Genomic DNA, 26286 nt, shown 5'->3' on the forward strand with positions numbered 1-26286 from the left:
AACCAGTTCAATATTCTTGAAGGAATAAAGATAATTAGCTTGTTAAGGAACTTCCATTATTACTTGATTCTGCATTCTGAACAGTGATACAAATGTAATAATACATGGAGAATATATTTATCTAGTCATATGGCACACACTTCTTAAGCTGCCAATGTATTGCATTTCATGAAACAGTTACTCGACACATTTTGCTTTATTCATTTAAAGAAAGGAAGTGTAAACACATTTTATTCCAATCATCTTTAATTTAGGTAATAACATGCTTCCTGACTACTACCTGATTTATATTGTCAAAAGCATAATTTTTATTTTACCAAAAAAGTACATTTTTTTATATTAATCCAGTCAATACCTACGACATCTTGACAATTCCTATATTTGGATGGCAGCAAATTGTCCATTTGCATAATAAATAATTCACAATTCAATCAAGTACAATATTTAAACTGTTCTCTCCTTTTCTCTATTCAAACTGGAATGTTAAGTATTTGCTTACATGGCAAATACAGACAAAATGGCTGCAAATGTTGCTTGGGAAGAATCATTTGCCTCACAGGTATTGACTGTCATACCAAAAATGAACTATATATAGACTCTAATTTCCAGTGTTAACAAGTACAAAAAAAAATAGCTTTGGATAAGAGTAAAATTATTAACAACTAAAACAGAACCCTAAGTTACTACAATAACTACTGACCATAAAAAATCAAGTGTTCATCTATAATTTAAGGGAAGACTATGTGGGTGATAAATACAAATGCACAGTTACAGTCTCAGTATATACAGACTTGTCAAACATTCAAATAAAAAGAATATAATAACATCAACAGTCTATCTTCTCCAGTCACAACTCCATCAACACAACGAGAATGCACTAATCCTAATATTTTATACAAACATTTTAATTCAGCAATACGATATGAATGTTCAACTGCTTTAGCAGGATAGCCTTACAGAACCCTCTAATGGTGTAAGTAATAAAACTACCTCGCTTATCTACTTACAATTACCAAGCACAGAGCAACCCCTTATGGGTTTCACATACTAAGTCCTTTTTAATATCTAAGCAATCACATATGTCTGCACCTTAAACAGATATGGAAGAAATAGTATACAAATCAACGTAAGACATACATATATATCTAAAAATATATATGTATATATATAAGAGAAAAAAGGAACTTATAAAATGACTACATATTTGTGACTATTCAACACCAATAGGATAATAACTCTCAATATCTGCTAGCCAACATTACACTATGATACTGTACAATTACATGAGTGAGATCACTTCACCAAAATAGCAATAGGAAAGGGAAAAAGGCACATCTTCATCATAATCCCCCAAATACGAATTATCTTTATGCAAATCTAGAACTTGAGTTGAATTACTTCAAAATAATTTATTATACAGTACTATCAATAAACTTTCAAATTATAGATTGATGACATAAAGAAAAGTTTTCAATATTCTACCCACATTTCATTTAAAAATATTCTAAAATGCAATATGAATGGTAGTGTTTTAAGAAAGTAATAAAGCAAAAAATTAAATGCTAGTGTTATAAAAGTTTCTGTGAAATACATCGTACTCTACAGAGAAGGAAAAAAGGAAATTTGTCACTGGCCACCAATAATTGAAGACAGTCAAATGGTAATCACATAGATAATGAAGATATAAATAAATGAAGTACATGTTGAGAATGAAAGATATAAATCATCACTAACTTTGAAAAGTGAATTTTACATATGCACTTACAAATGAGATACTTTTCATTAGTTACCAAATTGAAATCTTGGGGACAGCAATTTGTACTCCAATACTGTATTAAAATTTTTAAGACATTACAACATGTAAATCATGATTACCCATGACACCCTTTCCATAAAACATTTTATGTTTACTATTTTGCATATAAGATTAATATATGTATATAAATACATACACTATATACATATATATTTAATATATGTAAATATGCAATTTTATGCATACAAATATGTACAACATACCTTTTAAATAACTCTTTGTGTCTATTTTACTGTTCCATTCGGTATGATTTCAGGTAAATTGGACTTCATATGATTATACATCTGGTATATTTGTTTCCAGTGATCTTTGGTAGGATCAGTTTGCTTCAAAAGAGTATTAGGGTCATTATTTACAAAAACTACTGGTTCAGACAACCATCTGCCAAAACATTCTTGCCAAGGCTTGAGATTAGATACAGAAACATCAATCCTCAAACTTCCATCCAGCTGCACAGGGACAGGGGGAGTAGATGGACTGAACGGTAATGATTTTGATGTTTCAAGCAAACACTGTATACGATGCCAGGTATCATGGGCACTAGACATGGAATCAACCACTCGACCTAATGAGCCTTTAATAGTTAAATTTTCAAACAGCTTTTGAATATAATGAACATTAAGAAAGGCTTCTCTTGTCTCCTGGTTTCGCTTATTGATGCCATTTTCTGTAGATCCATTCTGCTGGTTATCAAACAGGCTATCATTTCCTGACCACCAAGACCATATAGACCTTAGGTACACAGGCTGTTGAGGATTTTCTCGCTGCAAAACCTAGAAAATATGATATTAATATTATGTTTGATCTAGAGTATTTCACAGGCAACGTTTGTTTTTCAAAGATTAGGTAACCAGCACCTGTCTCACAAAAGCATCAAATTTTTGAAGGGTTATGTCTATGTCATAGGGTACCATTACAATGAAAGATAACACCTCGTCTTGTGGTTGAGAGGATTTTTTATTGTAATGTTTTTAACTAATTTTCCAAAAATGTTATTTTCATTAGTAAAATAAATTTTTGAATATACTTACCCGATAATCATGTAGCTGTCAACTCTGTTGCCGACAGAAATCTACGGTAGGGATACGCCAGCGATCGCTATACAGGTGGGGGTGAACACCACAGCGCCATCTGTGGTCAGGTACTCTAGTACTTCTTGTCAACACCACCTCAATTTTTTCCTCGGTCCACTGGTTCTCTATGGGGAGGTAGGGTGGGTCAATTAAATCATGATTATCGGGTAAGTATATTCAAAAATTTATTTTACTAATGAAAATAACATTTTTCAACATTAATCTTACCCGATAATCATGTAGCTGATTCACACCCAGGGTGGTGGGTGGAGACCAGCATACATGTTAACACAGAAGCTAAGTATCCCGTATTTTATTTTATTAGTTATTCAAAAATAACATAAAATAAATAAGTACCTGGTAAGGAAGACGACTTGAACCATTACTCTGCCTTTATTAAGTACGTCTTTCTTACTGAGCGTAGCGGTCCTCTTAGGATGCTGAACGACTCTTAGGTGCTGAAGTATAAAGGGCTGCAACCCATACTAAAGGACCTCATCACAATCTTTAACCTCGGCGCTTCTCAAGAAAGAATTGACCACCCGCCAAATCAACAAGGATGTGGAAGGCTTCTTAGCCAACCGTACAACCCATAAAAAGTATTCAAGAGAAAGGTTAAAAAGGTTATGGGATTATGGGAATGTAGTGGCTGAGCCCCCGCCTACTACTGCATTCGTTGCTACGAATGGTCCCAGGGTGTAGCAGTTCTCGTAAAGAGACTGGACATCTTTGAGATAGAATGATGCGAACACTGACTTGCTTCTCCAATAGGTTGCATCCATAACACTCTGCAGAGAACGGTTCTGTTTGAGGGCCACTGAAGTAGCCACAGCTCTCACTTCATGTGTCCTTACCTTCAGCAAAGCAAGGTCTTCTTCCTTCAGATGAGAATGTGCTTCCCTAATCAGGAGCCTGAATAGGTAAGAAACTGAGTTCTTAGACCTTGGAAGAGAAGGCTTCTTGATAGCCCACCATAAGGCTTCTGATTGCTCTTGGAAAGGTTATGACCTTTTTAGATAGTACCTAAGAGTTCTAACTGGGCAAAGTACTCTCTCCAGTTCGTCCCCCACCAAGTTGGACAGGCTTGGGATCTCGAACGACTTAGGCCAAGGACGTGAAGGAAGCTCGTTTTAGCAAAAAACCGAGCTGCAAGGAACATGTAGCCGTTTCAGATGTGAAAACTATGTTCCTGCTGAAGGCGTGGATCTCACTTACTCTTTTAGCTGTTGTCAAGCACACGAGGAAAAGAGTTTTTAATGTGAGGTCCTTAAAAGAGGCTGATTGGAGAGGTTCAAATCTTGATGACATAAGGAACCTTAGGACCACGTCTAGATTCCAGCCTGGAGTGGACAACCGACGTTCCTTTGAGGTCTTAAAAGACCTAAGGAGGTCCTGTAGATCTTTGTTGGTGGAAAGATCCAAGCCTCTGTGGCGGAAGACCGCTGCCAACATACTTCTGTAACCCTTAATCGTAGGAGCTGAAAGGGATCTTACGTTCCTTAGATGTAACAGGAAGTCAGCAATCTGGGTTACAGTGGTACTGGATGAGGAAACTGCATTGGCTTTGTACCAGCTTCGGAAGATTTCCCCTTTAGACTGATAGACTCTGAGAGTGGATGTCCTCCTTGCTCTGGCAATCGCTCTGGCTGCCTCCTTCGAAAAGCCCCTAGCTCTTGAGAGTCTTTCGAAAGTCTGAAGGCAGTCAGACGAAGAGCGTGGAGGTTTGGATGTACCTTCTTTACGTGAGGTAGACGTAGAAGGTCCACTCCTAGAGGAAGAGTCCTGGGAATGTCGACCAGCCATTGCAGTACCTCTATGAACCATTCTCTCGCGGGCCAGAGCGGAGCCAACCAACGTCAGCCGTGTCCCTTTGCGAGAGGCGAACTTCTGAAGTACCCTGTTGACAATCTTGAACGGCGGGAATGCATACAGGTCGAGATGGGACCAATCCAGCAGAAAAGCATCCACGTGAACTGCTGCTGGGTCTGGAATCGGAGAACAATACAACGGGAGCCTCTAGGTTATCGAGGTAGCGAACAGATCTATGGTTGGCCGACCCCACAGGGCCCAAAGTCTGCTGCAAACATTCTTGTGAAGGGTCCACTCTGTGGGGATGACCTGACCCTTCCGGCTAAGGCGATCTGCCATGACATTCATATCGCCCTGAATGAACCTCGTTACCAGCGTGAGCTTTCGATCTTTTAACCAGATGAGGAGGTCCCTTGCGATCTAGAACAACTTCCACGAATGAGTCCCTCCCTGCTTGGAGATGTAAGCCAAGGCTGTGGTGTTGTCAGAGTCCACCTCCACCACCTTGTTAAGCTGGAGGGACTTGAAGTTTATCAAGGTCAGATGAACCGCCAACAGCTCCTTGCAATAGATGTGAAGTGTCCTTAGCTCCTGATTCCATGTTCCCGAGCATTCCTGTCCGTCCAAAGTCGCACCCCAGCCCGTGTCTGATGCGTCAGAGAAGAGACGGTGGTCGGGTTTCTGAACAGCCAAAGGTAGACTTCCTTGAGAAGAAAGCTGTTCTTTCACCACGTGAGAGTAGACCTCCTCTCTTCGGAAACAGGAACTGAGATCGTCTCTAGCGTCATGTCCTTTATCCAGTGAGCCGCTAGATGATACTGAAGGGGGGGAGGTGGGGTCTCCCTAACTCGATGAACAGTGCCAGCGATGAAAGTGTCCCTGTTAGACTCATCCACTACCTGACTGAGCATCGGTTCCTTCTCAGCATGCTCTGGATGCAATCTAGGGCTTAGTATATCTTTGGGGTCGACGGAAAAGCCCGAAAAGCTCGACTCTGAAGATCCATACCCAGGTAGACAATGGTCTGGGATGGGACGAGCTGGGACTCCTCAAAATTGACCAGGAGGCCCAGTTCCTTGGTCAGATCCATAGTCCATCTGAGAATCTCCAGACAGCGACGACTTGTGGGAGCTCTTAAAAGCTAGTCGTCTGACGGAGCCGGACACAAGATCATGGTACTGCTGCACAGTCTGTGAACTGTCAACCATGGGGAAGCGAGGAAGTACAGTGACAACCCGAAGCTGTCTAGACTGTCTGGGTCGTACAGACAACTCCTTATCGGGTTGCTGAGGTTGCCGCACTGCGTCACAACAAGACACTTCTGCTGGTTGTTGAACGTCTTCCCAGTGACACACTGACTCCGTAAACAAAAAAATCCTCTAACAAGGACTAAGCTTGGACTGCATGTCTTGCAACACAGCTCAAGGTCTATGGGAGCAGGTGTGGTAACAGACGGGGTTAGCGACTGAAGTGGAACCATTACCCTCCCTGGAAGCATGCTATGCTTAAATAAAAGTCCATAGGAGACTAAGCAGCTAAAGGCTCCTCTCCAAATGACAGAGTCCTCAAGGGAAAATCAGAAGGAGGGAGAATAGCACTTTCTCATCTACAGGAACCATATCCGAGAAAAGCTAAGTTCTCTCAGTGAGGGTTTCACTGGTGCAAAAGCAGCAGACTAGAAGGCAACGTTATGAAACTGCTTGACAGTCTAGTGAGTTGGCAACAACCAAAGATGTGTGACTGAGAAGCATGCGGTAAGGTATGCAGAGCATGCTGTATGTAGAGCATGCTGTAAGGTAAGCAGAGCATGTTGCATGGCGTGCGGCTTATGCTGCATGGGATGAGGCTCATGCTGCATGTAAGGCTCAAGCTGCAAGGGATGAGGCTTATGCCGCATGCGTTGAGGAGGATGCCGCATAGTATGAGGCTCCTGCCTCATGGGTTGAGGCGGTTGTCGCATAGCATGAGGCTTTTGCCTCATGGTTTGAGGAGGATGCCGCATAGCATGAGGCTCCTCATAAGCATGAGGCTGCCTGATGGGTATAGGAGGATTTTTAAAGAAATCTGAACCTGACACTAATCTAGCTGTCCGAGGATTTACCTGGTGAGACATCAGTCTCTGTACCAGCGAGTTTTACCAGATTTCCCCGGGCCACCACGTGACACAATTGGTAGTAATTCATTCAAATTACCCCTAATGAGTCAATATGGATAAATATCAACACAACATCGTGTTCAAAAAGAAATAAATTTCTACCTCATACTTGGGATCGAACGCTAGCCCCTTCTAATGAAAGGCCAGGTCGAAACCAACCATGCCACGAGAGCCCATTCAAGAGTTGAGGTTCTTGCCTCAAGAGTGGAGGTGGCTGCCGCAAGAGTTGAGGTTGCTGCCTCAAGGATGGTGGAGGTGGCTGCCGCAAGAGTTGAGGTTGCTGCCTCAAGGATGGTGGAGGTTGCCGCAACGCAAGAGGTTGCTGCATAGCGCTGGTATCTGGCAACTCCCAGTGCGGCAGCTCACGCGTGGAGGTAGGTTGAGGAACCTCAACCTCATACGTCTGGCAGGGTGGACTGCGCAGAGGTGGAGTTGAGGTTGCTGCCTCGAGGATGGTGGAGGTTGTCGCACCGCAAGAGGTAGCTGCCTTGAGGATGGTTGTAATGCAAGATACTCCTGCCTCAAGGGTAGAGGAGGTTGTAAGGCATAAGGCTCCTGCCCCCATTGTTGAGGAGGTTGCTGCGTGGTAAGAGGCTCCTGCCTCAAGGAAAGTGGAGGTTGCTGCACAGCGCTGGTATCTGGCAACTCCCAACGCAGCAGCTCACGCATGGAGGTAGCTTGAGGAACCTCAACCTCATACGTCTGGCAGATTGTACTGCGCAGAGGAGGAGGAGCGCTCGCAGGAGGAGGTGTATTAACCTTCTCTGCCTGAAACTCCCGCATCAACACCGCAAGCTGCGACTGCATTGTCAGCAGCCTAGACCACTAGAGTTAGAGAAAGACAACAACAAACGGAGCTACTGTCCGTTGAAACTGAGGGTCTAAAACAGCTGGTGCGGCAACAGACGGAGTTACTGTCTGTTGCGATACCACCGTGCCTCTCTGGGAGGTGTGCAGTTGTCGTACTGCAGCAAGTCCGAACTGACTCAGTGCTAATGGCACCACCTAGGAGTTGGACTTGCGCGGAAGGGACCGACTTGCACTTAAAAGCTGCAAGATTTGGTCCATGGTTTCTGCGAGAAACCTCTTCCGCAGACGAAGAATAAATGGGCTCTCTCGTCTTTGTGTGGGTGGGGTGATCACGTCGGCTACGTGAGTTGGTTACACCCGAAACCACGGAGGGAAACGTCTGTTCGTCGATCAAGGCCTGCTGAACCCATAAGTCCTTCGACATTACTTCTCCCCTGGGCTTGGGAGCTTGTAAGAGGTCCCAGACTAGGCGAACAACTGGCACGAACAGACGAACCCTCGAACGCAACACTGTAACACTTTGCGTGTATCACTTTATCACTTTTGATTTTCTGTTTGCACTTATTTCACTGAACTCGAAACTTTAAGTGGTTTGTACCTGAAACACGCAATTCTATCCTTCATTAAAAGTTAGTAATTGCGAAAACAGTATTACAATGTAACAGAAAAACATAATGAAAGATAAATAATTCAGTGGCTGGAAAAGAGATTAAACACTAGATCAAATAAACTACGTTTAAAATCTCTCACCGCATAAAGTCTGAGAACAAGAATAAAACTCTAGAAACGTTTACCTTCTTCCCCTAAAGAGACTAGGGAAAAGAGCAAAAACGATAACAACGTTACCCGCTTGAACGAAACGTTTATCCTCCTCTCTCTCCCTCCGTCTCTATCTCTCTCTCTCTCTCTCTTGACTTAGCACCTGAGAGAAGAGCCCAATTATATATATCGTTAAAACATATTATTGTTAAAGGAAAAAAAAAAAAAAAACTGAAAGGTTTCCCAAATAAAAATTTCCTTTATTAGAATAGAACCATTTAAGCTAAGAAAGAATGAACAAAACGCTAGAATCGGTTTACTCTTACTGCAACGTGACACCGTGATAGACTCTTTCTCTATCGTAACGATAGAGCGCAAGTTGAACGTTCTGAACGTCAACAACTGCAGAGACAAAACAAAACTTTAGTTCAACTTTGAAAACAGTACAAGACTATCAAAGAAATTCTTTCAAAAACATTAAAATGGCATAATATGTTAACAGGTAAAAACGAAATGACGGGCTCAAAGTTAATTAACTTCGGTTCCAAGAAAAGACCGCCTACTATTAGGAAAGGTCGAATATAAACAAATATAAAAATTAATTTTAATAAGTTTATAATAAAAGGAAGTTAATCAAAGAGGCCTATAAAAGGCGGAGAGATATAAAATAAATCTATAACTTTGTTAAGCAAAATTAAGAGAGTCTATACTCTCTTCGACACCAACACTTCCGTCTAAGGGAAGGGTCGGCCATTTAAAAGTGAAAGAGAGTTCATACTCTCTTCGTACCAAAATTAAATCAAAAATTAAATCAAATTAATTCCAAAAACTTGCTAAGCTAATGATATAGCTTCCTGAATAGCGAAGGCTAAACTCTAGAGCAAATACATCACCAAATCGTGAGCAATAACTCCAGAATCAACAGCGTATCCATGTAGGTCTAGCCGGAGGCACGACAGAGGAAAAATTGAGGTGGTGTTGACAAGAAGTACTAGAGTACCTGACCACAGATGGCGCTGTGGTGTTCACCCCCACCTGTATAGCGATCGCTGGCGTATCCCTACCGTAGATTTCTGTCGGCAACAGAGTTGACAGCTACATGATTATCGGGTAAGATTAATATTGAAAAAGCCAAAATATTTGAAACCAAAAATTTAAGCTATAATAGTTTAGAATTTGTTTATTCTGACAAAGCTATTCAAATTTTTTATTATATTGTATAGGGCTCCTTAACCCATTCTGGTTTTACCCCTTTGCATACTTTTGGATGCTTCCATCACCCTTGCTGATCATTTAGGAGACAACACCTGCATAGCAATGTTAATATTTATGTAATCAAGTTAGCACTTATGTTAAAAAATAAGCTTAGGTGTGTTTTTAGAAGATGAGTTATACTTTAGGATGGTGTTGTCAAGAGTAAGAACTTAAAATAGGAAAGCAAAACATGGAAAAGCAAATGGTAAATAAAAAAAAACATGAAAATCATTTACCCTCAGTTTAAATAAAAGTTCCCATAAATAGCAGATTAGAAAATAAAAATTCAGAGAAATAAATTGCCTTTATTTCTCTTGTTAATTTCAGCGGAATAAATTGTGTATTTCTCAATAGAAAGTTGTTATATTTGAATTTTACCCAAATTACCAAAGAAATCAGATATAAAATACACAAGCATTCTTATAATGTCAAAAAATGTTATTATAATCTTGGAGTAGTTTCACAGGCTGATATCTAAAGATGTTATTAGCATATAAAAAGGTTATTATTTAATTTTTTCATCACTTTTAGCTTACAATTGTATTTTTTAATGCCAAAATTACTGCAGTCTTTGTCTAACGGGCAAAGAGAGTTCAACAAATTTATAGTTCTTTGGTAATCTATGAAGCAAAACTATATTTTTCATAATCTTCACAAGGAGAAGGCCAGATGTAGAGTCTCAAATACTGCAGTCATCATAATCATAAATACTTAAGTAGTTGTACTTGTCGGGCCAAAAGAAAGACGCTTAAATTGGTATTCTGTACTTTTTTTTGAAACATGAACTGGAGGAACTGCATTGAATCATGATAAATGGGAATATAAAAATATGCATTTGTCAAATCTACTGAGAATATTCCATCATATTTCTGTACGACTACCAAAAAGGTTGGTGTGGTTTTCACTGAGATCATGGTGACTTTGAGAAACTTGAGACTGGACACACTTGATTCTATTCACATGATTTTCATACTGTACTTAAAAAAAGAAGGGGAGTTTAAAACCCTGTGGACAATTATACTTCCTCTATACCGTAGTATCTTTCTACAGAACCTTCTTAATTTCCATATAAAGGATATGTTTTGACTGGTTGATAGAGACACTGGGAGTGTGGAAACATCTAAAACCGGTAAGTTTCTGTATTTCAGCATAAGGAACAGATGTTCAGACTAAACCATTGCCACAATGAGAATGGAATCTGAGATGTTGTAAGAGGCGGTAGGAAAATTAGAAGCAATAGACAGAAGTAAAGGTAACAGATCCAGTATCTCCCACTGAGGAAGAAATCCAGCTAACCTGCCTCTTACAGGAAAAGGATGGTCGTAAGAGTTTTTGTGGTTGTCTGCTGTACTCAAGACTTTCTCATAAAGATTCTCCTACTGGATGTACGAAAAAATCAAGAACTATAACGTAACCGTCACTGTTAAAAGATTGAGAAAGGAAGAGCAGTAGAAGTAAAGGCATAGAAAAAGAAAAATAATGTTAAACAGATCTAAGAGCTTGGAAATACATGTCAAAATGGTTCCGACTAGAGTTGCTCTTTAATTCAAGTTATCCTATGATAGAAGTTATCAAGGATTACTTATAGGAGTCCAAAACAGACTCAGACTAGATAACAGATATGCCCTCTCAAAGTTATCAAGGATTACTTATAGGAGTCCAAAACAGACTCAGACTAGATAACAGATATGCCCTCTCAAAGTTATCAAGGATTACTTATAGGAGTCCAAAACAGACTCAGACTAGATAACAGATATGCCCTCTCAATTCATAAGAGCCCTTCAGCAATTTAGATATAGACGGAGAATGGAACGTTTGAACTTATTTGATCTACAAACTCGATGACTAAGGGGACAGTAATAGAGGCATTCAAAATAATTGAAAGAATTAACAAATGTACTGTAGACTACAATAATCTATTCATGCTCAGCACAAAACAGTCTAGAGGTAACAAATACAAATGAATTTAAAAGATACAACTCCACTCAATGTGGTAATTTCTTTACATACAAAATAGCAAATACATGGAAAAGACTTCCTGCAGATGTAGTAAACGAGCTCAAGAATAAGTTGGACAATATCATAAACACTCTCTAAATGTTCAAACTAAATTGGATTCTCTGCGGATGACTAAAAAGTCTTTTGAGTTCTAAAATGTGTCCTAAACCTCTTCCAAACATAGAAAATTCCTTAACTTCCCCAGAAAAACTAGCCAATTTATTAATTAAAGACCTTTTCATGTGCTATACTAAAGGAATGAATGTGTTGGACTGTTATGAAGAGAGGGAATCATCTCTCAAGTATGATAACTGACAAACCTATGAGAGACTTCAAGGGAGTTTATGATTCTCCCGCATGTGAGCAAACCACCTCAAAATGCTCTTTGACACATCATTTTCTTCTCTTTAATTCACATCTGAGAGGACTGGAAAAAGACTCTTTAGCAATCTTCTCCAAAAGACTATCAAATCTGATCTTTACAATCTCTGAAAACTTAGCCTGAATAATGGTTTAAGAGGGTTGATCTATACGACATGATACCAGAATATGCTAGGCCTGTTCCCTGAATATAACTAAAAAATCTTAATTAATAAGAAAAGGTAAGGAGAATCTATTTCTCCCTCCATCTCTGCTGAAGTTTGCATCTGAAAAGTCTGAGAGGCGGTATGGACAGTCGTCTCTATCTTGAGTTTTTAATTCAATCCTTCTCCATTCGTCATCTCCTACTAAGCGCTTCATAGTCCTCAGCCATGTAGGTTTGGGTCTCCCAACTCTTCTAGTTTCTTGTGGAACCAGCTAAACGTTTGGTGAACTAATCTCTTGGGGAGTGCGAAGAGCATGTCCAAACCATCTCCATCTACCCTCATCATGATGTCATCCACATATGGCACTCGGGTAACTCTTTTAGTTTCATTTCTAATCCTGACCTGCCATTTAACTCCCAATATCCTTCTGAGGCCTTTGTTTTTAAATCTACTAAATCTATTGGAGATTTTTTCATTATCATACCATGACTCATGTCCATAGAGTAACACCGCTCTCATCAAACTGATATTTAGTCTGATATTTTTATGTAATTTCAGGCAATTTGATTTCCAAATTTTACTTAAACTAGTCATTGTCTGATTTGCCTTTTTCAATGTTCCAATAAACTCTAATTCTAAAGACCCTGTACTGGAGATCATAGTTCCTAAATACTTAAATGATTCTACCTCATTAATCCTTTCCCCTTCCAATGATATTTCATCTTCCATTGCATACTCCATTCTCATCCTCTCTGTCTCTCTTCTATTTATCTTGAGCCCATCCTCGTGCAATATTTCATGCATGCTGGTAAGCAAGCATTGCAAATACACTTTTAAAATTTTTGCCAGAATATTCAGAAATAAGAGCAATAAGTGAAATTGACTGTGCGCCAAAGTTAAACATACCGTCTTAAAGGAACATTTTATTAAAAAGGAAGTGTTGAGCTAATGTTTGCTCCAGACTGAATAAAGTCCTCACCATAACTCTTGTTATCTGCAGCACAAATTTTTGCTTTAGCTCCAGGATTCTTAGTATCTGCACTATAATTATTAACAATGAAAATGGAAGAATTATTGAAAAAAAGTTGGAAGGGTTGATGAAGGAGAAATGACAAATTTAAATTAATTAGTATTCTTTCATAGCTATACATATCTTAGTCCTTTAAAATAGGGAATGGCCTTTAAAATTTTTATCAAGGTAGTTAATAACAGGTGATAGGCATGGGCAAGAATCCCTATCCACCCAGATGCTAGAGACTTCACTTTTGACCTTTGCCGTCAAGACTTAATTTTTTATTTATGCTTCAGAATTGAGAGAGGTTGCATAGCCAGGAAAAATACAAACTACTTCCAAAATCTGTTATGTTCCTAAAAATTTACAAACATTTTGTCCTTTAAAGTAGGGCAACTTGCTGATTAGTGGTTAAGGAGTCCCCCTAGAACTGAACTGGTTGATTCTTTTTCTTCCCTGGAAATGTCAGTCACCTTTGTCCCATATGAGAGCAAATATGATTCCAGAAACCCTCTATCTGCCTATCACAGGGATGAAATTGCTAATAGGGCCTTGCCTGTACTTGGTATGTGGTCAAAGGAGGAATCTGTTCCCTTAAAGGGGGAAAGCAGTCCAGAATGAGGTACCAGACAAATGATGATCAATGGGGTGGTAGAACTACTTTTTATGGATCTATTCTAGAAGAATGGAGCTGAAAAGTGTAGCATACCAGCATCAAGCCTGCTCCTGCCAGTAACGGCACAACCGCTTCATCCCCAAGACGGGGTAGGAGAGATGAAGTAGAAGAACCAGTCATTCCATCTTTCATTCTAGAACTACATCTATGAGTGACCATAGACAATATGCTTTCAGTCCTGTGCTTGGGTGAGATAAATGCTCCAAAGATTAGTGGTACCTCTGAAGGTATGGATAAAAGAGAAGTGCAGTAATTCTCTCAGGGCCTCTACTAGAAGAGTTAACAGATGGGGATATCATTTGGCATGTGGCTATCTGAAAGCCACCAAGGTCACCCTGAGGACTGTCGTGATCAACCACTCAGTTGATCAGTGGCCGGATCATACTGAATGGAGGAAAGATGTAGGTGCTCAGGTAATCCTCTGGGTGTTGCAAGGCATCTTCCAACACAGCTCATGGATCTTGAACAGGAGAGCAAAACAGGTAAATTCCCTTTATTCCTACCATGGCAAGAAGCCTCTCTGCTATACATGGGTGTAGGGACCATTCCAATCCTACAACTTACCTCTGGCAGCTGAGCATGTCTGCTAATACACTTCTTTTGCCTGGAATGTATCTGACAGCTTTATGGCATGGTACACCGTCCAGATGTGCATTTTCTACATTAACTTGCAAGGGGAGCACAACCGTGCGCCCTTGCTTGTTGATGTAGGCAACTACTTTTCTGCTGTATTTCATCAACACTACCAAGTGCCTCCTTAACATTCTTCTAATGTTAGCAGGGAAAGGAATGCTACTTGTATTTACAGGATGCTGATGTGCAGATGGTTTTCCTCTGTTGACCACCCACCTGAGATAACCAGGTTGTCTGTCCAGGTGAGTACCCCACCCTCCTTTTATGCATCTGTGAATAGCTACATATTTAGAGGTGGAGAGTTGAGAGGGACTCCTCTGATGAGGTTTTCCTCATATAGCTTCCAGGACAGATCATCCCACACTTCCTCTTAAACTGGAATGGGATGGCTTGGGGGATCTCTGATTGAGACACCCGTGTAGAACGAGATTCTCCAATGAGAAAATGTGGCCCAGAGGCATCGGTCAGCGCCGAGCTGGGAGTAGTCTTGGAGAGAAATACTTGCACTACCTCTGACCTTACTAATGTGATTGTCTGATAGAAGGACTTGCTGCTACCGTGTCTCTACTAAACTAAAACCTCTGCTTAGGTTTAAGATTAAACTTTTCCCAATTTGTCACAATCCTCAGATGACAAAAAAAGGAGAGAATTCAATCTCCATTCTGTAGCAATTGCCTCATGGAGGAGGCTAACATCACAGTTGTTGAGATACATCAACAGACATATCCCGTGAGAACGTAACCAAGCTCTTACCAGAGTGAACACCATGGGAGCTGTAGACATCCAAAACACAAAGTTTTGAATTGGTACACCATACTGTAGACTAGAGGAACAAGCGAAGTTACTTCCGAGAGGGCTGATCCTTCAGATCTACTGAAAGCATGGAGTCTCTTCTCTGATGGAACTTTGTACAGATTGTACCATTTCCATCTTGAATTTAGTTTACTGAACAAACTGGTTCAGAGGAGAGAGGTTGATGACAGGTTTCTAACTCCCGGTCAACTTATCCACCAATTAGAGTCAACTCAAAAAGGCCGGAGACTAGTTTGGCACTACTTCAATTATTTATATTAAAAGGGAAGAGATTAACCAGCCAAATGAGTCAAGCTCAACTTTTACAGAGCTAGCCCATACAACTTCAAGAGCATTTTTATTCAACCTCTACCCGTAAGGCCAGGAATTTAGGTGATGTTAGAGGGATGTTGGTAAACACCATTGGTCTGTGAGATCGGGGACTAATGGTCCAGAAAAGGAAGTACCCGTACAAAAGGGCACTCCCTACCCGTACAAAAGGGCACTCCCTACCCGTACAAAAGGGCACTCCCTACCCAAGGCTTGGTCCCGTGGCTCTGCCAGGTTGCCCAATTGCTTGAAAGGCTTCCACATATTCCTGGCAGCAGAAGGGGGAATGCTGTTCTCTTCGTTTCACTCCTCCCTTTTCCAGCCTTCCTACTACGACTGGGTTGGGTTTCTTGAAAGGGTTGTGCATACACCAAGATCCCTTCAAGTGGAGGAGGTTGTAGGTAGTCCCAATCAGGGTCTAGAGAAAGACAAGTACTGCAGGCATGGCTGCAGAAAGCCTTGAAGGACTAGAACCCTTAAAGGAGACTGAGCAGATGGATCAGGGAGTCCTGTTACTAGACAGTATACAATATGGGATACTAATATCAATATCTTTCCCTCGAATTCTTGAAGAAAAAGTAAATAAATAAGTACTTTGGTTAGAAAAGGGTTGAGTAAGGGACTGGATGCATTGGCATAACTATATAAAAAGAAAGTTTCAATAATAAAGCAATTTTTTTCATTAAAAATACTATTTGAAACCTGAAATATAGATGTTATCCTAGAAAAAATGCAATAATCTTAATTTCCAAAATCCCAATTAGAGCTCATGAGTTACACATACTCCAACCTACCAAACTCTGTTCTTTATATTTTTTAGTTTTAAAGTGATGCTCAAATAATGCTAAATTATAGTAATGGATATAAATCAATTATACTTTTATGAACCACAAAACAACCCCTATCATTGTCCAACTTTCAAACATTTTATAGTATTAGTATACATTACTGTACATGTAAATGGTATGGTAATCAATTACATGAATATTGCTGCTCCTAATATAAGAAGTTATTTAGTATTGAAATTATTATTATTCCCTAAACAATCTGAGTACTGTAATTGATGATGCAGAGAAATTTGATTGATCAAATATTCAACAAAAAAAGTTCTTTAAAAAAAACATACAAATACAGCAGTAGTGAAACAAAATTCCTTACTTACAGCAATAGCAGAAGATTTTGCACTGACAGAATTGAACATGAATGTAGAATGTAATGAGCAGTGTGCAGCATGCCATAATGCCAATAAATATTCTGAAGTAAACTCCAGAGCTCCAGGATGTTGCAAAGTAACTTGATGTACACAGTCCAAAAATAGCAGCCATACAGGACTCTAAAAAGAGACAATCTAATTAGATGGAGGTATCTTAATGAAATCATGGCTTACAAATAATAATGATCACATCTACATATTGGAAACTATCACTATACAATTAGAATATGAATTATAACGGTTTCAGGGATAAAAGTTCCTACCCACATAGAACAAAAAATTATTATAATTGAGTTCCCAACATGCTGTAAAACATGTATATAATTAAAATTAAAGGAAAAAAATAAAGGAATGGAAATAAGTACTGTACAGTACTGAAATAAAACAAAAATATAAACAGAAACTAAAAATATTATAACACAATCACCCAGGAACCCCTCACCTCATGAGCTCTTGCATATCATTAACAATAAGTACAGTCATGGACCTAAGCGTATTATACTTTTAAACAAAATATAGTACAAAATAAATACCTGTAATATACAGACAGTGAAGTGTAAAAGAAATGAGAGAGAGAGAGAGAGAGAGAGAGAGAGAGAGGAGAGAGAGAGAGAGAGAGAGAGAGAGGCTAAGTTTCAGTACAGGAAGAAGGCAATTCTTTAATTAAAATTGAAGCAAGAAATTATAGAAAAACATGAGAGCAGTGTGCATGTGAGTGATACTGTATGGCTAAACAATATGGCCGGAATAGGCCTATGATCTCGAGGATCATCAAGCTGAAGGCAGCCATTAAAGCAAATAACCATCGAAGGGGATCACCATTATTACAAGACATCGTAGCAATACCCTGGAAGAGATAGAACGCCTTTTGTTGATAGGGATAAAGGACAGAGAGATTGTTGGCAACGATCATTTGTGAGAAGGGCCAGCGTGATGAACAGAAAGAAAGAAAAAGTGAAGCAAAGAAAACCAAGATAGCATTAACAAGCTCTTTTAAATAAGACTTCTCTCTTTTTCTGTTTCTCTCTAAACATAGCATTAACATGTTCTTTAAATAAAATCTCTCTCTCTCTCTCTCTCTCTCTCTCTCTCTCTCTCTCGTTCTTCTTCGCTGTTATAGTGTTAGATACGTCTATTATTTTTTTTCCGAGAGAGAGATTAAACAAAAATGTGTTTAGAGTACATATGATTTTTAACAGCGTCAACGAGTTGAAGAACAATTAAATGTAACTAAGAAAGTAATAACAGCTAATCTGAATTCCTTTATTAACTAAAACAAATATTGATACAAACACACTTGTGTGCGTAAGCACAAAGACACACACACAGGTGCAAGAATTGCTACCCAGTAAGAGAGACGGGGAGGAGGTAGAGATGGTGACTGCGATAATATACCGTAACTCAACACTGAAAGTGATGAAAATAAAAAATCAAAAGAAAAAAAATGTAAAAAATATGAAATATAAAAATAAAAAAAAAAATAAATAAGCTAAGTTAGATCAAAATTTCCGTAGTGTAAGTTACGGTATGTTATCACAGTCACCATCTCTACCTCCTCGCCGATCGTGTCTCCTCGTGCGTGTGTGTGTTTGCGCATACGCACACGAGTGTGTTTGTATCAATATTTGTTTTATTTGATAAAGGAATTCAGATTCACTGATATTGTTTTTTTAGTTACATTTAACTGTCTTTCAACTCATTAACGCTGTTAAAAATCATATGTACACAACACATTTTTGTTTAATCTCTCATTTTTGTTTAATCTCTCTCTCTCTCTCTCTCTCTCTCTCTCTCTCTCTCTCTCTCAGAAAAAATTAATAGATGTCTCTAACACTAACAGTGAAGAAGAACAGAGAGAGAGAGAGAGAGAGAGAGAGAGAGAGAGAGAGAGAGAGAGAGTATTTATTTAAAGAACATGTTAACACCATGTCTACCTTCTCGCCGATTGTCCGTCTCCTCCTGGCGTAGCAAATCCTACACCTGCGTTGGCCTGTCTCTAAGGTAAAGTGGCAATAAAACACATTTTTTATTTATTATTTCTTTATAATTATCTTTTTTACATGCTTCTTTCATATTATGCAGTTATGTGATTGTTATGTGTAATTATGTGTAGCCATTTATTACGGATTGATTATGGGTTTTTAGGCTGAGGAACGAATTAAATGAATTACCATGTATTCTTATGGGAAAATTCGTTTCTACATCCGAACATTTCCTACTTCACCAGGTACTGAAGTGGCTTAATTAAAAAAGGAGCTTATTGTCCTTCTATCTGGACTCACAACAATTCTGAACTGGCTTTGATATCTAGAGATCCTGAAGGTAAGTCTTCCCCTCAAAAGGAAGCAGCCAGGTTCTCTCCAAGGATGACTACATTTTCTTGTTAAAATTTTTCAGGTAGACCTCGCCAGGCGTTACAGACCTGGTTGTATCCTTCAAGTGCGAATGCTTTGTTAGCTCTGTACATACAGATTTATAAACAAATCAAACATTCGCTTTCAGGTACAAGTAAGTGTGCTATTTATACACATCAGTGCGGGAACCAGCTAAAAAATTTGTGTGTGCCTACTGTCATTCGTCATCAGGTAGACGCACGAGATGGACGTGACACCATCTCATCTTAGAACAGCGCCGTTCTGGTGAGCGCTGACGATGGTCAAGGGATAGTCAAGGTTCCAGTAATCGTTGTGGTGAGCGAACGATCACGTATTACCAAAGAGTGATGAGCGGTCACCTGTTGACGAACTGCTGGGGGAGAGGTGAGTTCGTGAATGGCGAACCATGGAGAATGACAATTAACTGCTTGTTGACGAGCGGCCAAGAGATGAGGAACCAGGTGACTGGAACCAGCTGGCGAACCGCAAACAACAGTTCGTTGGCGAGGAGTGTTAGAATGACGAACAACAAGTCCATTGATACAGGTGAAGGTCGGGAACCAGATGGCGAGCAGCGGAGACTGGCGAGCAGCGGAGACTGGCGAGTCATCAGACTGATGATCTCTCGGTGATGGCAGATCCTCCGAAGGCAATCTTTCAGCAGCAGATGGTGAAGTGCCAAACTTCCATCTCTTTGTCGAAGGCAAAGGAAAACGTCTGAGCCTTCGCAGGGGAGGGCTGACCAGCAAGCTGGTCTCTGGCAGGCCTACGAAGAGGTGTTTCTATGGGTGGTCTCTCTCACGAACGAGAGAGGTGATCACCCGCAGGAGAGACTTGCCTTGGATGAGCGCAGTCCTTGGCAACGGCGGCAGGAGCAGAGGATGAGGCAGGGCCGGATTCTTCAGGCAGGGTAGCAGACGACTCCTCAGGGTCAAGAAGATCAACAATTAGTAGAGCCTATGGATCTTCTTCTATGGCAGAAGAATGTTGCCATTCTACACATCGCTGAAGGAGCTACAGCAAAATCTCCTTCGAAGGGGGCAGTACAATACCATAAACGGACACCCCTGATAGATAAGGATTCCCCTGGGGAGAGGAGGGGCTGCTATGCTAGAGGAAGCAGCACCGTTTCTCGAAAACCGAGGTTATTCAGGAGTTAATAGGCCTGCGCTACTGTTCGACGGTTTCCTGGAGGAAACTGGCTGAACAGGAGCTTTGGAGGTAGATTGGGAGGTTTCTTCTGCTTTGAGGAAGACCCTGAAGGAGAAGAATCCCTTTTAGGCTTCTGCTGTCGTCGCTCAAAGCTTTCCCACTAGGAAGCAGACCACTCCCGGCATTCATCATAAGTATTATCAGTTTCCCACCGTTGACCTCTACAGGCAGGACACAAACGGTGAGGATCAGTGTCTACTGAGGACATAGATGTCCTGCAAGAGCTACCTTTTCTAAGTCCTGGTTGTTTATCTCTCAGCTTTTCATCAATCTTTCCCTCTAATCTCTTTAGAATGAGCATGCTATATATTTTCATGATGACTGACGTAAGTATAATGCCCCTAAGTATTGCAATAAGTCAGATCTTTTTTTTTTCTTTTTTTGCTACTATCACCAACACTCCTAGCCCTAATTCATCAGGCTTTGCATCTTCATGCCACATTCTACAAAATAATCTTGTAAGTAATCTGGGAGACCCTTCATTTTCGGCCAATATCATTTCAACAGTTATTCCATCGTATCCAGGGGCTTTCCATCTCTTGAGTTTTTAATGATAGTTTTGACTTAAAACACATTGAATTCATTCATGGGCACATGAAGATCTTCCTCAGCTTCAGGTATATAAATCAAATTATCCCCCTTCATATCTCCTATTCATGATCTCACTTAAGAGTTCCATCCAACGTTGCCTTTCTTCATCTTCTGTTGTTATATAACAGATCCACCTCTTTTTGATGGGTATATGCTTTTTCTTTGCTCCAGTCGAGATTTCATTAATAATTCTATAAGCAATTCTTACACCATAGCCACTCCCTGGATTCATAGCTTTGTTAGCCTCATTAGCTTTCATGTCTAAACATTCTCTCCAGTCATTCCTGGCTTTTCTTTTGACTTCACTATCAATACTAAAATACTTAGCAAGCTCTACCCTGTTATTTTTTATTACTTCCTCGAAAACTTTCAACAATCAATTTCTGTATTTGTCTTCTTTTCAAAGTATCCCAAGTATCATTTGATAGGCATGGTTTTCTCTTTGCAACTGCAGGTCCCAAAACTTCTTAATATCCCACTATTCTTCATTAATTGTCTGCTCTTCGTCTCTTAAAGTCTTTAAGACTGCAAATCGATTCCTACATTCAAATGCAAAGGTTTCTGTATGCTTATCTTAGAGAAGCTTAGTTATATCCAACCTAGGTATTTTATCTACGTTTACTTGTATCAAACCTAGGTATTCTATCTACATTTCTGTTGGGTGCTTCAGTTTTAATTTCAGTGTGGCAAAGAGGAGCTGGTGATCACTACTAATATCTGTATAGCTTCTTACATTTCTCAGAGTCCTCCTTCTCTCTTTATCAATGACTATGTGACTTATTCGCTTTTTATAATTGCCACATGGTAAAGTCCATGTATATTTATGGATGTCCTTGTGCTGGAAAAGAGTACCTTCAATAACAAGATTGTTTGTTGAACAAAAACTCATAAAATGTGCCCATTTTCATTAGCATCTTCCCCAAGACCCTCAACATCCATCGCATTCTCTATACCTTGATTATTGCTTCCAATTATAGCATTGAAGTCACCAACCACAGTTTTCATATCTCTCTCTCTGGGATCTGATCTATTACACTCTGCAGTTCTTCATAGTATACATTTTTCCTTTCTTCGGGGGAATCATTTGTTGGTGCATAGCAAACTATAATACTCATTGCGCTGCTTTGATTTAAACTTTGCAAGTAACAATCTACTATTTACAGTTCTCCATTCCATTAATGCCTTTTCTGCTCTTGGTGTCATCATTATTCCAACCGCTTTTCTTCCAACTCCATCTGTTCTTCCCGAGTAGATATTTATATTTTTTTGGCCTAAGATTTCTTTACCTATCCCCTTACAACGTGTTTCACTTAGGGGTATGATATCCAAACCATATTTCATAAATTCATTCTCCACTTGCTGTAACTTCCCAATCTGATTCATGGTTCTAATAATGTTTTAATAACCAATTTTCAATTTTTCTTTAGTATTTATAAACCGGGAGATTCTTAGCACCACGCTATGCCCGAGACTGGAGGCCATTCTGTCAAGTTCTTTTCCCATTAACTAACTAAATTCATAGATGATTCATTGATTAGTTACATCAAAGGATAACCAGTTCCTTGTAGTATTTATCTTTCCTTTCTTCAAGGGAGTCATTTGTTTGTGTATAGCAAACTATAATACTCATTGCGCTGCTTTGATTTAAACTTTGCAAGTAACAATCTACTATTTACAGTTCTCCATTCCGTTGATGCCTTTTCTGCTCTTGGTGTCATCATTATTCCTACCCCTTCTCTTCTAACTCCATCTGTTCTTCCTGAGTAGGTATATAATTTTTTTGGTCTAAAAATTTCTTTACCTATCCCCTTACGTGTTTCACTTAGGGCTAAGATATCCAAATCATATTTCATAAATTCATTCTCCACTTGCTGTAACTTCCCAATCTGATTCATGGTTCTAATGTTCTAATTACCAATTTTAAATTTTTCTTTAGTATTTATAAACCGGGAGATTCTTAGCACTCCACTATGCCCGGGACTGGAGGCCATTCTGTCATCTTCTCTTTCCATTAATTGACTAAATCAATAGAGGATTCATTGGTTAGTTACATCAAAGGATAGCCAGTTCCTTGTGATGTGCAGTGCGTATCTAACTAGTCGAGTGACCCCTGCCAGTCCATACTAATTCTAGTAAGATCAACCACCAGGCATCAGGAGTAAAATTCGAAGAGAAAGTTTGTCTATCGCCTTAAACCCAATCTGTCACCCTGCTGTCAATGACTTCATTGAGATTTAGGGGGGCATTTCCTTCACACCCAAAGCTCATTACTCCACCAAGTTGCTCATCCGCTTATATAACTGTTGGTAAACATAGATTGTTAAGATATACCGCCTAACACATTAGCCATAGTTGATGTTATTGTAATTTATGGATATAAGGCAAAAACACAGCAGACGTAATACACAGAAACAGCTACTATATTCACAATAGCAAACACAATTGATTTTGAATGAAGCAGGTCAGTGTTTAACAGCCTTAGTAGTAGCGGCGGGATCAGGAACTAGTCGGAAGTGGCGCTTATTTCAAAATTATAACTATAAAGTTTGTTTTTGACTTGCGGTAATTTGCGTTCGTAAATCTGAGTTCGCAAATTGGATATTTATACCTTAGGACTGTCTGTACAATCACTACAGTACAACAGTATACAGCTTAATTTCCTATTTTTACACTTGTAAGTTATCGCTGTTTTCAGCAGGTCGACTCACACCGTTCCAACTACTGTACAGTACACATAGCCTCTATCAACAAAACTACTGTAAAGTTTGGTATTTATTATACAGTACTGTACAGTAGGTTATAAATCAATAACACTTAATACACAATAAATACACTAACAATACAAATCAAAAGAAAAAGTAGCAGTATAACACCACTAACTTTACGTACGAAGTTCTACGCAGTGTGTTTGAAGTATGGTGCAACTCTTGAGAAATCAACTGTTTAGTGCGTGGGGTAGCTTATTGTATGTATCACACTTTATACTAAAATAACTATAAACACACTGGATATGAACAGATGTTTTACATCATGTGATTCTATACAAAGACGAATGAAGTAGAAGATGCACACACGAGGGATGATGCGAGAGTGAGGTGCTATGCAGGGAAGGAAAAAGCGTTAGGCAGGCCTTAGGGCAAAGGAACGCGGTTAGTTGAAATCGGTGGGACGTGAGGGTACGTATCGTGAAACCGCAAATGTATGAATTTTATTTTGTAGGTTATATGGTTCTCAATATAGTAATACCTTGAGATATGAATGCACTAAGATACAATTTCTTTGAAATACGACGCTAAATTGTATCTATATTTACGCACCTATGATACGACGATTATGTAGAGATACGATTTCAAAAATCGCGCAACCTCATCGGTAGGTGGCAGAGTGTTTGTACGGCTACCTGAGTCGATCTAAACGCTCACTCAGCACCTGAGGTTACGAACTTCTCTCTCCCAGTGTGTTCGTTGTCATCCTATAGAAAACATTGTGTTGTTGTGTGTTTATGATTCTCATATGTTTTCCTTTATTTTATTAACATTTATTGTGTGAACCATGGGTCCTAAGTCTAAGGATAAGGATAGTGATGAGAAAAAAAAATCAAGAAAACAATTTCAAAGGAAATAAAGGACAAGATAATAGGAAAGCATGAATGAGGTGTGAGAATCTGCGATTTGGTCGCTGAATATGGCTGCAATGCGTCTACCATATCTACCATTCTCAAACAAAAGGACGCAATAAAGGTGCAGCCTTCTAAAGACGTAACTATTACGTCAAAATTGCGTTCTGATTTGCATAATGAGATGGAGCGCTTACTTTTGATAATACATACATATACCAAGGCACTTCCCCCAATTTTGGGGGGTAGCCGACATCAAACAATGAAACAAAAAGGGGATATCTCCGCTCTACATTCCTCCCAGCCTGACAAGGGACTCAACCGAGTTCGGCTGGTACTGCTAGGGTTCCACAGCCCACCCTCCCCCTTTATCCACCACAGATGAAGCTTCATAATGCTGAATCCCCTACTGCTGCTACCTCCGGGGTCATTTAAGGCACCGTAGGAAGCAGCAGGGCCTACCGGAACTGCGTCGCAATCACTCGCCATTCATTCCTATTTCTAGCACGCTCTCTTGCCCCTCTCACATCTATCCTCCTATCACCCAGAGCTTTCTTCACTCCATCCATCCACCCAAACCTTGGCCTTCCTCTTGTACTTCTCCCAACAACTCTTGCATTCATCACCTTCTTTAGCAGACAGCCATTTTCCATTCTCTCAACATGGCCAAACCACCTCAACACATTCATATCCACTCTAGCTGCTAACTCATTTCTTACACCCATTCTCACCCTCACTACTTTGTTCCTAACCCTATCTACTCAAGATACACCAGCCATACTCCTTAAACACTTCATCTCAAACACATTCAATTTGTGTCTCCGTCACTTTCATTCCCCACAGCTCCGATCCATACATCACAGTTGGTACAATCACTTTCTCATACAGAACTCTCTTTACATTCAAGCCCAACCCTCTATTTTTTACTACTCCCTTAACTCCCCCCAACTCTTTGCATCCTTCATTCACTATCTGACGTACATCTGCTTCCACTTCACCATTTGCTGCAACAACAGACCCCAAGTATTTGAACTGATCTACCTCCTCAAGTAACTCTCCATTCAACATGACATTCAACCTCGCACCACCTTCCCTTCTCGTACATCTCATAACCTTACTCTTACTCACATTAACTCTCAACTTCCTTCTCTCACACACTCTTCCAAATTCTGTTACTAATCGGCCAAGCTTCTCTTCCGCGTCTGCAACCAGTACAGTATCATCCGCAAACAACAACTGATTTACCTCCCATTCATGGTCATTCTCGTCTACCAGTTTCAATCCTCGTCCAAGTACTCGAGCATTCACCTCTCTCACCACTCCATCAACATACAAGTTAAACAACCACGGTGACATCACACATCCCTGTCTCAGCCCCACTCTCACCGGAAACCAATCGCTCACTTCATTTCCTATCCTAACACATGCTTTACTACCTCTGTAGAAACTTTTCACTGCTTGCAACAACCTTCCACCAACTCCATATAACCTCATCACATTCCACATTGCTTCCCTATCAACTCTATCATACGCTTTCTCCAGATCCATAAACGCAACATACACCTCCTTACCTTTTGCTAAATATTTCTTGGATATCTGCCTAACTGTAAAAATCTGATTCATACAACCCCTACC

General features: G+C 39.8%; 1 protein-coding gene across 1 annotated transcript in view; it reads right to left on the reverse strand.

Annotated features, from left to right (window-relative positions):
* Positions 1-228: 228 nt before the first annotated feature.
* LOC137634337 (myotubularin-related protein 10-B) overlaps positions 229-26286 on the reverse strand; it is a 291307-nt gene continuing 265249 nt past the window's right edge. The window contains exons 11-12 of the mRNA XM_068366732.1: positions 16807-16977; positions 229-2589 (exon numbers count right to left, since the gene is read on the reverse strand). Coding sequence (XP_068222833.1) covers positions 2041-2589; positions 16807-16977 — 720 coding nt within the window. The 3' untranslated portion in view covers positions 229-2040. The remainder of the gene's footprint in view (positions 2590-16806; positions 16978-26286) is intronic.

Source organism: Palaemon carinicauda, chromosome 44 (assembly GCF_036898095.1).
Source record: "Palaemon carinicauda isolate YSFRI2023 chromosome 44, ASM3689809v2, whole genome shotgun sequence".
Taxonomy (NCBI): domain Eukaryota; kingdom Metazoa; phylum Arthropoda; class Malacostraca; order Decapoda; family Palaemonidae; genus Palaemon; species Palaemon carinicauda.